General features: G+C 37.4%; 1 protein-coding gene across 1 annotated transcript in view; it reads right to left on the bottom strand.

Annotated features, from left to right (window-relative positions):
- Positions 1-590: 590 nt before the first annotated feature.
- Positions 591-16,058, bottom strand: part of LOC139766575 (uncharacterized) — a 28,199-nt gene continuing 12,731 nt past the window's right edge. The window contains exons 7-12 of the mRNA XM_071695415.1: positions 14,453-14,590; positions 13,149-13,386; positions 11,643-11,787; positions 7,009-7,966; positions 6,434-6,488; positions 591-3,278 (exon numbers count right to left, since the gene is read on the bottom strand). Coding sequence (XP_071551516.1) covers positions 3,211-3,278; positions 6,434-6,488; positions 7,009-7,966; positions 11,643-11,787; positions 13,149-13,386; positions 14,453-14,590 — 1,602 coding nt within the window. The 3' untranslated portion in view covers positions 591-3,210. The remainder of the gene's footprint in view (positions 3,279-6,433; positions 6,489-7,008; positions 7,967-11,642; positions 11,788-13,148; positions 13,387-14,452; positions 14,591-16,058) is intronic.

Below are 16,058 nucleotides of genomic sequence, written 5' to 3'. Positions count from 1 at the left end.
AAGCAGTGTAGCTCATTTCTGTCTAAATGACTAAGCTAGACTGTTAATGATGTTTTCACATATTGTAATGAAGTGCAGGAAAAGATTGAAGAATGCTTCAGCAACAAGAGGTTATTTGGAGTACAACAGTCATAAAGTAAAAGTAAGAAAAACAATAACTGATGGCAATATGGTTCACTGAAAAATCTAACCTAATACTGGGGCATTTGTCATGGATTACAAAGGCATCCAACTAAGAAACAGCAACACTTGTTCCATGATTATACATGAAAAATACTTTTTGAATGTTTTTGTGGTATGACTCATCACCAGTGTACATGCCCCTCTCACCTAAAACTCAAGCACACTATCCAAGGATACTCCAGGAAAATCATCCAATGGTATCATATGATATCATTCAACGAAAGTCTTACAGCTTCTTGTGGTTTCCAAAAAAATTTCAGTAGCAACCACACTTGTACATTCAATAAATCTAAATATCTTTTTGCTTCAATAGGGAATTTCTCTATATTTCAGCAACAAAGAAAAGGGCTATGGACAATTTCAAATAGAGTAGAGGACTGAAGGACATGAAGGACAGGAGGAAGCCATTTTCAAATGAGTTTTCAATTAAGTGGGTTATATGTACAATAGAAAACCTTAATCATATATTCTGAGGACAAATAATCACACCAGTACAATGGGCTTGTTTGCAGAAACTGTATTTTCTACTCTAGTGTTTAGAATTTAGACTCTCTGAACTGGCTATAATTGTATGTGGAAAAATATATAAATACACAGATATTCATCTTACAAAATTTACTAATAAATAAAGGATGGCCTCATTATTTATCTTTCAATGTGTCTCCTATCTAATGTAGAATGACTCATTTTTACATCTTAAACATGTGTCAACTTAACTACCCATTCACCTCCCCAAATGCACATGAACAGATACATAAATATGCACATGTATGCACACACAAAAAAAAAATCACAAAATCAACTCTCACCATTAAGCTGTTCCTCACCCACTTAGCCTTTACTTTTACTTTCAGTTGCTGAACAGAAGGAAACTGACTGAATTATACAACAAATGATTGCTTTTTAAATCCAAGATCCAATGCAAGGCAACAAAGTAACAGACTCAGTGTGATCCACAGAGAATTAATTAGTAACTATTTAAGTTGGTTTCCTTTTCTAATTATTTTCTGATAATCTCTTATCAATACATGATGATTTCCATTAATCCATTCTCTTATAATAAAGAAAAAATGCTTATAACAAAACCTTTCTTTGCCATCATAAGTCAAATCCATCATCAGTCAACATCATTACTCCATATTCTTCACTTTGTGCTAGTAATGTTAAAATTTGTAAACATAAAAGTAAAATTCAATGTACGGCATTACATTTTTTAAGTAAAGAAAAAAAGCAGTAAACATTTTATAAGTGATGGGAAACTTTGGACTGGTTTATGGCAATATGCAACAAATGAAATTCACAGGGTAAACAAACTACACCTTAGTTCAATGGCAGGGCATTTTGTATGCCCAGCTGAAGAAAAATATTTTACAGCAAGTGATTTGACATCTGAATATACATTTTCTATACGTTGGATGTACATATCTGAAAACATTACCAAGTACTAGTAAATCCCAGCAAGGACTTCAATGAGACTAGTTCTTTAAAGAAAGCACTGGTGATACCAAGTATCACTACATGAATTGTGGAGCTTACAACCTCAACAATTCTATGCATCTAGTTTAACACCAAATCACTTACAAATTCCTTAGATATATTGACATTCAAAAGCCTCCAATGACAGACCATAAACTAGCCAGCTAGTTACAAAAAAAAAACTGGTGGCAATTATATTTCAAATACATATTCTATCACAGAATAATACAATATGAATTCTCTCTTACACATGCCTCTGCAACTTGCCAACTTGTATTTTCAATACCTAACTGCCTTTCCTGCTTTAACAAGGTAGCATCAAGAATAGACAAACGACACTCGTATTTACACACATCCAACTTCTAACTGTCACATAAAATGCATCAAAACCAAAGACTACCATCCACAACCAAGCCCCACACACTACTCCAGGATTAACAGCTAAATAAACAATAAACATCCTATCAAAATGCTACACTCTTAGCTCTTTTTCTATATAAGAAATTTTTTTAGATATGCATGCTATCTCAAATTCTTCCAAAAACTACAATATAAGGCAAACATGCATAAAGATATAATCTTTCCTAGTCTTCCCAACCATATAATTGTGCCTCAGACTGCCTTCTGTACTTAATTACATTCATATGGAGCTTATCTTAGCATAATTCCAGGTTTTGTAACACCATTATAAAAATTTCATTTAAAAAATCCTTGAACACTTATTCATTTGTACATGTAGCACACACACACTGTATGCCTTTTAATAATTTTCCTACCAGGGGTAGAGTGTGGGATGACTACAGTTGATCAAAAAACTGTTAAACATTTGGTATGAATAGTTGAATAAACACTTGAGTTAAGTGGTGGTATCATAGATCATAGAAAACAAATTACACAGGAATGAGCCATGAGGCACTGGTACTCAAACCACAAGCTGTAACACTAGATATCAAAGTTAAATTAAGTCACACACACATGTGAAACCCAAAAGACATGTCTAAGGCCCTTTCAACTTTTATAATCTTCAGCTCACGTCTATCTTCAAATTAACTGGATAAATTATATAGCCATGATCTCTGAAGATATAAGAAGCAAATCTGGGAGTTTTGTAACATTTGGTCAGCTGAGTGAATGTCTCTGGCACAGAAGTACCTGTGACACAAATAAGTTCCTTAGTTCTAGTAATTTTGAGAGCTTTGTTACAACCATTAATACAGAAGTCATGTGAAAGCTACCATCAAGCAGAAGAGAAATAATTACCATTATCATTTAGTGCCATTATCTCAGAGTTCAGACTATGAGGCATGGTCCTAGAGTATCATTATTGCTCTCATCTTGGTCACCTTATGTCTGATGCAACAATGATTATCTGGCAGAGTAAAGTAATACTGATCTCCTAAGAAGGGATTTGCAGCCTTAAGGCAGTGGTTATATTCCAGGCTTGTTTCAAAAAGTTAGAAAAAATCCAATAGTTACAAACATTTCTGTAGATCTTGGAGCAGCTGTTCCCCTCTTACTTTAATTGATGTTACAAGTAATGAACAGATAACATTAGTAGTAGCTACCTCGTCCACCTCTCCTTCCACCACCTCTGCCACCACGACGGAATTCTAAGGTACCTAGAGAAAAATATGGTAAAAAATTAAGGAAAAGAGAGCAGCAGTTTTGAAGAACATGAAGATTATCATGCCAATGTTTTAGCATGGTATGTTAACCAAAAATAGAATCCTGGGATTTGAGGACAGGCAGATACAAAAAAAATTTGTTATCTTTAAAACCAAGCAATGTTTGGATTTTGGATTATTTTCAGATTTTATAAATATGGGCCACAAATTGTGTCCTGAACATATCGAAAGCTTAAAAGAGTGCTTTGCATATCTAAGTCAGATTCTAAATATTACCTGTTTCCATGTCAACACACACTAAATATATAAAACATTTAGGGAACTTTTAGTGAAATGATTTCCTGGAAACTCATGCTCAAAGTTGGCAGCAACCTTCACTGTGCTGGACTACAGATTTGGGATATTTACAAGTTCTATAAATATTCAACATTCTACCTCCAGGAGATTTCTTGGACAAAAAGTTAAAATCTAAAAGGAAAATGAGGGAATTAAATGGGAAATTATAAACCCAGTCTGGTGATCACAAAATGACCACACATGTAAGTCATCCTACCAATCTTGTCATCTTGGTTGAGTTTAAAGACAAGAATCACAAAGGATGTGGGAAGTTCAATATAAAGTCTGAAAAACCACATAGTGGAGAAATAAATCTCTTAATCCCTATTTTATTTTCCAGGGCCATACACCCTGATAGTACTTTGTTGTATTTTCCCATGATTTTCCAAGATTATTTTTGAGAGAAATACTTCAAAAGTAAATGTTTACAAGTGTGACATTCCATATTTGTATACATTAAAGATTGGTCTTTAAAGTACAAGGATATAAGTTTTTAAGGAGATGAGTGGATGTTAAGTAAGGAATAGTTCATGAAGTAAACAATTAGGTGATATGGATTTGAGGAGATATAATGGCGTCCCCAATTTACGAACATCCAACATAAGCACACCCATACTTGCAAATAAGCTCAAGAAATCAATTAATAATTTCCCCATCCAGCATATACCAATATATAATCACTTGTACTCATGAGCCCTGGAACTACCATATATACTTGAGTAACCACTGATCTCAAATAACCATGAACCCAAGATTTTTGGCCAAAATATCCTTCATTTGTCATATCTCTCATGAAACACCTGAACTCAGTTTTTCAGAGACCAAAGAATGCTGTAGCGACTGAGAGAAATGCTTACTAATCAAACCAGAAAACTGAGACACACTGAAGATAAAACACTCACAACTATAGGCAAATTATATCCACTGAAACATTTATATACAGCAAGGTATGGGCCTCCATCCAGGATTTATCATGCGAGTGGCAGATGTCATTCAGCAGAACTCACAGCCTAATATAATTAGAGATGAAATACATAATTGTAATACCAATAAAAATGTCCATACCTTACATGTACTCTGGAGAAAATGCAACATCCTAAACTACATGGGTAAGCTTGATTAGCAAACAAAATGTTATGTAGTCTCCTGGTGGTCCCACTGGTGCCAGGTCATAAACCAAATCCTAAAAAAATTTATTACAGACACAACATGACTTATGCAAAAACAAAGAGACAGCACTGATATTGTACAGAAGCTAAAATACAACTGTACTTTGGCAGAACTTGCTGTTTGTGGAGCGCTGTGCACCAGCTGCACTTCCTGCCAAGGAACACTGCTTCCTCCTTAGCTATGGCTTTGTTGTTTTCCTGAAGGGCAGTTTCCGCTAATAAATCAAATAAGCAATGTTTCAATAACACTAAGGTAAAATCATTCTTTAGCTTTCACAGATTAATGAAGGCTGTGTTTTGTTAACACCACCATAGTTACTTCACTCACGTTACTCATAAATTGCAGTACATGTTAGCTCATGCATCAGTATCACAAACATTCATTGCCTGTGGAGCAGTGTACAACACCATTGCTTCCTGGCATGGAACACTGCTTACCCCAAGGAAAACCCCTTCCCCAAAAGTAAACTGCCTCTTCCATGGCTAAGCACCTTATGTTTCCCTTTGATGACTGGCTTTCCTTCATAATCTTTCCCCCTCTAGTAACCTTCATTAGTACAAGTGCAAGAGAGATGCAACTGATGTTGGTACACTTAGGAAGCATCAAAGCTTAACCCTGGAGGTGAAGGTAGTCATAATAAAGCTGGGGGAGAATGATTAAACTATACTGCAGATCAGGCATTCATTACACCTTAACTGTTTTATGATTGAGACAATCCTCAAGGATAAGATATAAATTCAAGAGCACGTAAGATCTGCACCTATGCAGTCCACCATAATCACTAAAAAGAGGAGCAATGTCTTGCTGAGGTGGATAAACTTCTGACTGAGTGGCTTAATGAACAGCACCAGTGTCATGTCCCAGTTAGCCTCCTGCCAGTTCAGGATAAAGCTAAATAACTGCACAGAAACTCGAAGGCCACATCTGGTGACAGTGCTAGTGACAGTGAGGAATTTATAAATTACAGACAGGTGTAAACACTGATTTCCTGCAAATTTTCAACACAGTATTTCTTTATATTTTCCAACTTACAAACAATGTCCAGGAATGGAACCTATTTGTAAGCTGGGGATTCCCAACATAAGTAGGAAGACAAAAAAAGACCATAGTATAGAATGGACTTAGGAGAAGAAAGGGCAAAATGAAGGAGTTTATGTATGAAAGGAGTGCTCTGACAGATCAATATCATGAAATAAACAGGGATAAAGATATGTGTGGGATGGATCTTCATAAACAATCTTGCTATACTGCATGAATCTATCTCTATCTCTGACTATCGTTCCCTTTAGGAATTCCCTTAAGGAGGTGCCTCACCTTTAACAGGCCACAGGCAGAGGGTAACTATAGTGCAGTGTTTTCAAGACTCCTACCAACTGTTACCACCAAGTACTATCATATGATGTGTCTACCTAATGTTCCAACCCACTACTTCTATCTAAAGCCCATAGCCTATGTTCCTACCTACTACTTCTATCTGTTACTGTATAAAATATGTAAGATACAAAAAAAGAACGCTAAATATTCCAAACAGCATATAATTCAGTATGACAAAGGGATGTCTCGCAGATGAAAAAATTAATCAGTTTAAAACAGAGCATATCTATCTCTAAACAAAACCCAAATATAATGCAAGATATCCTTACCAGAAAAGGTACTATTGTAATCTCCACTCCCTTCGTATCTGCCATGACTGGAAGACTGCAAGAAAAATAATTTTCATACATTCAATATTGGGTATTTCCATCATGCTGATAAAAAAAATGGATTAGATAGGCAAAAAATATATTATTTTCCAAAAACTTTAATCTATCTATAACCACTAAATAAATTTCCAGTTCCACTGGGTGGAAAAGATACATATAGCCAAGGTCCTACATGACATGATACTTATGAAACCTACCATTTTTCCATTAAGTTATTTGAAGATGTTCTATAGTACAAAACAAAACTACATTTTCTTGTTTTATGCATTACAGCTCCACACAGATGTTCATATCTAAGCTACACCATGCATAATGCAAATATATACATAAGCAAATGTAAACTCATACAACTCATTTACCTAACTGAAGATATACAAAATCTTGTTAATAGATATCTCATCAGATTAAGACACTCTTTTCATTTTTTCAACCATTTCCACAAACTCCTACAAATTGTTCACCTATGCACATGTGAACATATACCTTACAGAAATGTAGAACATGACAAAACTAACCTTGCCATCATACTCCTGCTGATAATGTCCAGACAAAGTCATGCTCCGCTGAAACTCTCGAATCATCTCCAACTCTTTTGTTGTGTACTCTGATGAGGCTCGTATTCCAACTCCTCCTCTGCCTGCGCTCCAATTTCCACCTCGACCACCTCTTGTGTCAGCTCCTCCTCTACTCCAATCTCCCTGATTCTGATCATAACCGCTCTGGTTCCCTTGTCTACTATTATAATGATCATATCTACCATTAGAGTAATTATTACTGCCTCTATTATTTTCCCTATAACCTCCACTATTACCATCTCTATACCCATCACTTCGGTGATCATTATAATTACCTCCATCACCCCAGTAATTTCCTGTACTTCCTTCCCCATATCTATAACTGCTGTTGTTACTATCAACTCTGTAATTACTACTGCTGTTCCCATCTCCTCTATAACCATTGATACTGTTCCCTCTCCCACCCCTATAACCACCACTGTAACCTCCCTCATTTCGGTACATATTACCACCAAACTCTCCACCCCCATAGCCACCACTATTTCCATACCCACTTGCTCTACCCCTACTACCACCTCCACCTCTGTAACTACCACTAGCTTGACCTCCTCTTCTAACATTTCGATCTCTACTATTCCCATCCTGAGATCCCTTGTAATCTTGCCTATAACCAGTATCTCGAATTTCTGTGTCCCTATGATAACCCCCATACCTTTTCTGTCCCCCATCATCTCTTACATGACTTTGTTGTCCACTATAATCATTACTGTAAGAACCTGACTGGTGTTCTCTTCCTGCAGCTGCAACTATCTGAGGAGGTGGCCTTCTCACATTTTCTTGGTATTCCTTTTCTTCCATTAACTCTTTGCTCTCAAAATAGGTTCGGTTACTTGGGGCAGGTGCTTTGTCTTCTCCAGGAGCTGGCCAGTTCTCAGTTGTTAGGTTTGGTGGTGTAACACTGAGAAGAAAGAAGTGAAAAAAATGCATTTGCAACTTAACTTTCATCTGTTCCTCTATCTATACATAATATGATATTTCCTGCCTTCAGATTAAGGTACCATAAGTTACCTTTCCACAACAATTTCATTATGAATCACTTCTACACCTTCAACTACTAACAAAAATGTTCAAAACAAATTCAACAGATTTATACATGTTAGTGTGACAGTCTAACAAGTAAAATGAAAACAAATGTCTGCACTATATGAAATAATCTTAATGTGAGGCTCCATCCATGACCTACCACCCTGGAGTCTCAAACAACACTTTCTGGCACCTTCTATGGCCTAGCATTCATGGGGTCCAGGTGAAAAGAAAGAAGTACAGATATACACATACAGACAATCATTACCTAAAATCTGTATGAAATCTGGATTTTTGTCTAAAACCAATCTTACACTGAATTTTGGAGAAATGCCAGAGAGCATCCACAAAATCTCACTGCAGTCCAATTAATTGTGAATTTTGGTTATCTAAAGTCTGGAAAACATGGGTTCAGTATAAATGAGAAAAGGTAAGGAGATACCCCCATATGTGCATAAGTAGGAAAATTCAGAAACAGAAATGCAAAAAATCAGAGAAAACTTGTGACAGCAAAAATGAAAAAAAAAAAACAGAGAATCAATAATGATGGTGAGAGAAATTTACTCTTGCACTGCGGTATGTAGCTATGATGGAACATGAAAGCCCTTTCCCACACTAATGCAATCTTCAAAATATTCCTGTTCCAGTAGCCCCTTCTATGGAACTAATGCAGAACTTAGGAAGCCTGCAATATCCATTGGATGGGACCAAAGGACAAGAAGTGTGATAATGTGTCTGTCTATATGAGATAAGAGAAAGTCAATTTAGGAGTGTGTACTTTTAGCGTCTTCAGTGTGGATACTGCATCTCGAGGCACGTGAGTCTCATGATACATTGAATCTAAATTTCTATTGCTGCAAAGACTGGTGGTGTCCAGAGTTCAGACAAATGTAATTCACATATGCCTAGGAGTATATTTCAAGGTGGATGTATGTCTAGTGGAGTGGTAAAGATTAGGCTGGGAGGGCAGCTGTTTAGCACTAGTGAAGTCATTTTGGTGTATATGTTTTGTAAATGCTGTGCTTGTTTGGAGTGGGTATACCTGTGAGTATAGCTCATTGAACTGGTAAACAAGGATGAGCTTTTAACTTCTGCCAAGTGGTGCAGTGGCTGGAGGTTAGTTGGGGAGCGGTTTGGATGAGAAGGGGTCTATTGCTGTTGCAAAGAATTATATGTTGAGCACAATCAGGTGGTGATTGCATTAGGAAAACCTTTGTTTTGCTATGTATGTACTGACTACTTGTGGTTGCAAGGCAGCTGGTGATTGTTCTAAGTGTTCTTTTTTGTGTGGTATGTGGCATTGTCATATCTGCACCGAGATCAAAGCAGACACATGTGAGGGACATCCAAACAGCCAAGTTGAGAAGCATTTATCCCCAATTCTTCAATATCAACAAGGACCATGCCCAACAACTACTTTTCATGTTCCACAGGGGCCTTCATTCCTCTGCTCTTGTGTAAATCACAGCCTCAAGCTGTCCCTAGCTACTATGCCAGACTATGCATCAAACTAAGTGTATTTTCAATGACCAACAATCTAATAAACTCACTAAAGTGAGTACAACACAGCTAGATACTTCAGCATTGCCAAATAGGTAAACATTCTCTAAAAGTATCTTTAAATATTTCATTATTAAAGAAAAAGACCATACATGAGTGAAACAATTATCATTTTCAAATCTGTCACAACTATTTGGATTACTCGTCACTGTAAGAGTGCGTGTATCCTAATTCTCAAATACCATAACAGTGAACTGTTCATTTCTAAGACATTGTTATACATGGATTAGCCATATTAACATGCAACAAGTACATGAAAATAAGCATAAAAGAAGGCATTAAAAAATGTGTAATGGAAATGAGGATATACTAACACAGGGACCCACAAATATCATTTCATGTCAAGTCTGCCAAAATAATGGTTATAACATCCTTATGTTATGAGAGTATAGAGCTATACATGTCATAAACAAGGGAAAAATTAACTTTTAATTATCTTTAATTACCTTAAGACCTCCTTCCATGAAAGAGTCCTAGCGTTACTCAAAATCTCTTTTCAGAGGCTTATGCAGCCAAGGTATGGCTACTTTCAGTAGCAGAGAAACATGGACTCCTTTAGAATGAGAAGTTCTCGGACAAGATAGAAATCCCATTGATAAGATCTCATCAAAGGTGACTTTTAACCTGCATTGTAACCTCTTGCAGGGAGAGCCTTGTACCACCACCATAAACAATAAAATCGCCAAATATCAACAAAACTCCTCAATGCCTCCAGATAGATATCTATGCACTGAGTTTCACACCTCAATGCCAGGTCATGCACTAAGCTGAGATGGCAACACAAAATAAATTCTCTCTACAGTCAGTCGTCCTCCATCCATGCCAATGGGAGCATATTTGTAAAAGTTTTCTAAGAAGGAAACAAATTGGCTTTAAGCTAGATTTAGAGGACCAGTCAGATGATCTGAAATTATTTGATGATGATGTTCTGTCATCAGATAAAGTGGAGATTGATTTTCTGAACACTGACTTTCAGGATTAAAATCTGACCAAGAGGAGGCAGGAAAATATTTTTTAGCAAAAATGGAGGCAGTATTGCTATGACCTCCCTGACTGGTGCAGCTGGTAATTTTACAAGCTTCTATAGTTATGCTGTAAGAAAAAATTATCAACGAATGACTGATTACAACAAGAAAAGGATTTACTGTATATGAGCAAACATAACAATATTCAGTAAGCAATACTTTGGTGCAGATAAAATAAATGATGAAATGTGTAATCAACACACTGAACACTGAGGCCTTACTTTTGTGCTTTTCTACACATTGTGCTCAAACACCTATAGTTCTTTTACAAATCATTAAAGAGAAAACAGAATATGAAAATTACCTCAACAGATTTTTTTTATTATTGTATGAACATTTTTGCAAGTGTAAGGTAAGATATAGTTTTTAAAAACTTGAAAAATAAGAATTTTCAGGGCTGAAAACTTAGTAGAATTTTAAATAATCAAGGATTATGTAGATTATATTGTATTACATTTGACAACAAAAAAACTGATCCTTTTCCAATAATAACTACTAAAAAAATGAGAGCACTCCGTACCACCATAATAATAGGCTCTTTGAGAACTAAATAACTAGCTAGATGAAGTAGACACAATGCAATTTTAACAACAGATATTTAGAGTAAATCAATTAATTCATGCTAGGATCCACAGTTATATATCATTATGGCTACATGTTATGTGAGACCACAGGAAGAAAATAATTCATTTCAACTTATTACTGGAAAATCATGTTCTTAGGAGCAGTAAAATCTTTTCTGGGGATGTCTGGCTTCCTGTTTTATTCTCCACATGCTTTTAAGTATATCTTTTTCATATGTTGCTGGGATATGAAAAAAATTCAATAAAGGGTTTTTCATTCTTCTCCATGTAAGTGTCACCATCTGCTGGTTTGTCTCTTGTGTTCATAAACTGTGCTTAGACACACAGACATACATTTGTCCTTAATCAATCATTTTCTATCTTACAATTAATTCATAATTACCTCCCATTGACTACTCCTTTACTCATGTTGCCTCCTCGTCCACCTCTCCCACCTCGAGCCCCTCTACTTCGATAACCACTTCCACGATCACTCTGGTAAGACACCCCTCGTACATCTGGGACTGGTGCCACGAAGTTGATGGTCTCTGTAAAAATACAAGTTGAATCATTGAAACTGGACTTTGGTACTTTAAAGAGCACAAAACAGAGTAATGGCTACATATTTGCTCACTTATTTGCAATTACCCCAGGACTTCTTTCTATGAAAGAGTCGTGGTGTTAACCACGATCTATTTCCAAAGATTCCTGAGCCATAAGGCTATAACCTCTTCCAGAGGTCTGGTAACACCAATAAATCCCACGTATACCCTGCGTGTTATAGAAGGCAACTAAATGGGAAGAGGGCGGGGGTCTGGAAATCCTACCCTCCAGTTATTTTCACTTTTCCAAAAGAGGGAACAGAGAAGGGGGTCAAGTGAGGATTTTCTCTTTAAGGTTCAGTCCTCTGTTCTTAACACTACCTCGCTAATGTGGGAAATGGCGAATATGAAAAAATAGATGTATATATACATGTGAAGCATCTGGAGTAAACTATGGAAAGGTCTGTGGGGCCTGGATATGGCTAAGGAGCTGTGGTTTCGTTGCATTACACACGACAGCAAGAGACTGAGTGTGAACACATGTGGCCTTTTTTGTCTTTTCCTGGCACTACCTCGCTGAAAGGTGGGGATGCTACTTCCTGTGTGGCAGGGTAGCAACAGGAATGGATGAAGGCAGGCAAGTACAAATACGTACATGTGTACATATGTAATGTCTGCATATGTGTATGTATATGTATGTATATATGTGTATGTGGGCAATTATGTATATCTATGTGTACATGAGTGGATGGGCCATTCTTCATCTGTTTCCTGGTGCTACCTCACTGATGGGTGAAACAGAGATCAAGAATGATAAATAAATGAAATTTCTTTTTTCATATCTATTCGCCATTTCCCGCATTAGCGAGGTAGCGTTAAGAACAGAGGACTGAGCCTTAGAGGAAACATTCTCACTTGGCCCTATTCTCTGTTCCTTCTTTTGAAAAATTAAAATACCGGAGGGGAGGATTTCCAGCCCCCTGCTCCCTCCACTCTTAGTCACCTTCTATGACACTCAGGGAAAACGTGGGAAGTATTCTTTCTCCCCTATCCCCAGGGATATACTATATTTTTCTATTCATTATACATGATTGCCGATTCCCGCGTCAGTGAGGTAGCGCCAGAAAACAGACAAAGAATGGCCCATCCACTCACATGCACATACACACACACACACATATATATACATATTTATCATACTTAATTGCCGTCTTCCGCGTTAGCACTGTTCCTAGTGCTACCAAATTAATGCAATAAATACATATTTAACTTTCATAAGATATATAATAATTTCAATACAAAATCTGCATTTCTTGAATTTCATATGGATGGAAAGTAAATTTCAGAGGAAATAAGTCTTAATTTACCTTTCTTTTCAATCATCTTAGTATCTAAAAAGTCAAAGAGAGAGGCTGGCCCTGATGGCCGTGGCATGTTGGGTGGCGGTTCAAAATCATCATCACTGTTGTCAGGTCCTCCTCCTCCTCCCCCTCTCCCTCTTCCTCGACTTTTACCACGTCCTCGCCCACCTCTGCCACGACGTCCATCTTCTTCCTCTTGATTGTAATTATTACGATCTGTCACAGCAGGTCTACCACTAGCTGCCTGATAGAGAGAGAAAAGGTACACACAAAAGGATTAAAATCTATATCTAATACATTCATTTTGTCATAAATAGCATACCTCCTCCTTTCATCAACTATTTCAGAAGTTTATTTAATAATGCAAGGGCTGATTCACCCCAGTAAGAAGTAATTCTCTCATACCTGGAAAGATTCTAGCTCCATACACTTACTTGTCTGATTAAAGTTTAAAGCCATTAAACTTAACAACTCTGTCAACTAGAATTCAAACACCACCAATTTTCCCTGTCCTGCAGTGTTGGTTCTCTTTTCATTTTCTTTCTCCCTTTCTTTCATACTTGTTCATCATTTCCCACATTAGTAAGGTACTGCCAAGAACAGATGAAGAAAAGGCCTCATTTGTTCACACCCACTCAACAGCTTTCAGATTTAATGTGCACACCTTTCACCCTCCTGCATGTTAGGGCCCTGAGACCTCAAAAGCTTAATCACTCCATCCTTCCATTTCCAATATGGTAACCCCATTATCCTTGTCCCTTCCACTTCTGACACATAAATCCTCTTTGTAACCCAACAGAGCATACTAACATTTTGAAAGAGTTAATAATGAATCAGAGAATGGTACAGGATGTTTGACAAAACTGTTCATGTGCAAATAATAAAAACCTGCTGACATGAAAACCAAGTTGATATTCAATATAAGGGGCAAACATTCTCATTTATATATCATACAATAGGTTACCATCAAACTACATTCCCCTACTTGCCTATAAAAATAGCTAAAGAAATGACAAATTTTCTCAATACATAAATATCAATAACAGTGTTTTATTCTGACTGATAAAGAAGCATGGTATCAAGTTTATTGTTGGCACATGGGTATCCCTGCTCAACTGCCAGCCTGCAAAGTAAGGACTGGGGACATAATTTCCACAAAATTAATATCTATGGAAGATGCATGGATGCACTTGATCCACCCCATGTAAATGGAAATAAAGGTAAGAGATAAAGATAAAAACATATAGATAGGAGAGGGGGAGAGAGAGAGAGAGAATGTGATCCTGAGAAACTATGGAATATTCACTTACAGCTTTTAGTTTCCTGATAGCTTTAGTTGGATCATTCTTGCTGTCACTCAATGCCCACTCAGCAACCTCTTGAGAAAATCCAGCATTTACAACCTTCTGCACATTAGCATCTAACATCTGCTTGCCACCTCCAAACACCTGAAATATATTATCATCATGATTCTTTCTTACACACTTCTCCTCTATTTGTAGCAAAATAAGAGTAATGCATTACATGACATGCTGCCTGTGAAGTACTAACAAATAACATGGCACTCACAAAAACAAAAACATAAACACATATAGCATAACTACATAAATAAATGTATGTTCATTTTTTCCCCCATACATATTTGCCAGTTCCCATGTTAGCAAGGTAACATCAAGATCAGATGACTGAGCCTTAGAGGAAAAAAATCCTCACTAGGTTCCCTTCTCTGTTCCCTCTTCTGGGATAAGGGAGGAAGAATACTTTCCACACATTCCCTGCGTGTCATAGAAGGTGACTAAAAGGGGTAGGAGTGGGGGGCTGCAAATCCTCCCCTCCAGTTTTTACTTTTGCAATACAAGGAACAGGGAAGGGGGCCAAGTGAGGATTTTCTCTCTAAGACTCAGTCGTCTATTCTTGATGCTACATCACTAAGGTGGGAAATGGTGAATATGTATAAATGCATGAATATGATAGAGTTGAGAGAGATGCTTTGTGGAAGGTCATAAGAGTATATGTTGTGGGAAGTCAGCTGCTGGAAGCAAAGAAGTTTTTATCAAGGGTGTACGGTATGTGTACAAGTAGGAAGAGAGGAGAGCGATTGTTCCCAGTGAATGTTGGTCTGCAGCAGAGGTGTGTGATGTCCCCACTGTTATTCAATTTGTTCATGGTTGCAGTGGTTAGGGAGGTAAATGCTAGAGTTTTTGGAGAGTGGTGCAAGTATCTGTTGGCGATGAAAGGGCCAGGAAGTGAGCCAGTTGTTGTTCACTGGTGGCTGATTCAAGTAAGAAACTGTAGAAGTTGGTGACTGAGTTTGGAAAAGTGTATGAAAAGAGAACGTTGAGAGTAAATGTGAATAACAGCAAGGTTATTAGGTTCAGCAGGGTCAAAGGACAGGTTCGATGGGATGTACGTTTGAATGGAGAAAAATTGGAAGTGAAATATTTGATATCTGGGAGTGGACTTAGCAGCAAATGAAACCATGGAAGTGGAAAAGAGTAAGAGGTGGAGGGAACAAGGAGAAGCAGGAGACCAAATTGGAAGTGGAAGGATGGAGTGAAAAAGATTTTGAGTGATCGAGGACTGAACATGCAGGAGGGTGAGAGGCGTGCAAGGAATAGAGTGAATTGGAATGATGTGGTATACGGCAGTCAAAGTGCTGTCAATGGACTGAGCCAGGACATGTGAAACTTCTGGGGTAAACCAAGGAAAGGTCTGTGAGGCCTGGATGTGGACAGAAAGCTGCGGTTTCGGTGCATTACACATGACAGCTAAGACTGAGTGTGAACGAATGTGGCCTTTTTTGTCTGTTTTCCTAGCTCTACCTCACTGAGGCAGGGGGTGGCAATGCTGTTTCCTGTAGGGTGGGGTGGCGCTGGGAATGGATGAAGGCAAGCGTGTATGTATATGTACGTGTGT

Source organism: Panulirus ornatus, chromosome 58 (assembly GCF_036320965.1).
Source record: "Panulirus ornatus isolate Po-2019 chromosome 58, ASM3632096v1, whole genome shotgun sequence".
Taxonomy (NCBI): Eukaryota; Metazoa; Arthropoda; class Malacostraca; order Decapoda; family Palinuridae; genus Panulirus; species Panulirus ornatus.
This window is presented reverse-complemented; position numbering and strand designations above follow the sequence as displayed.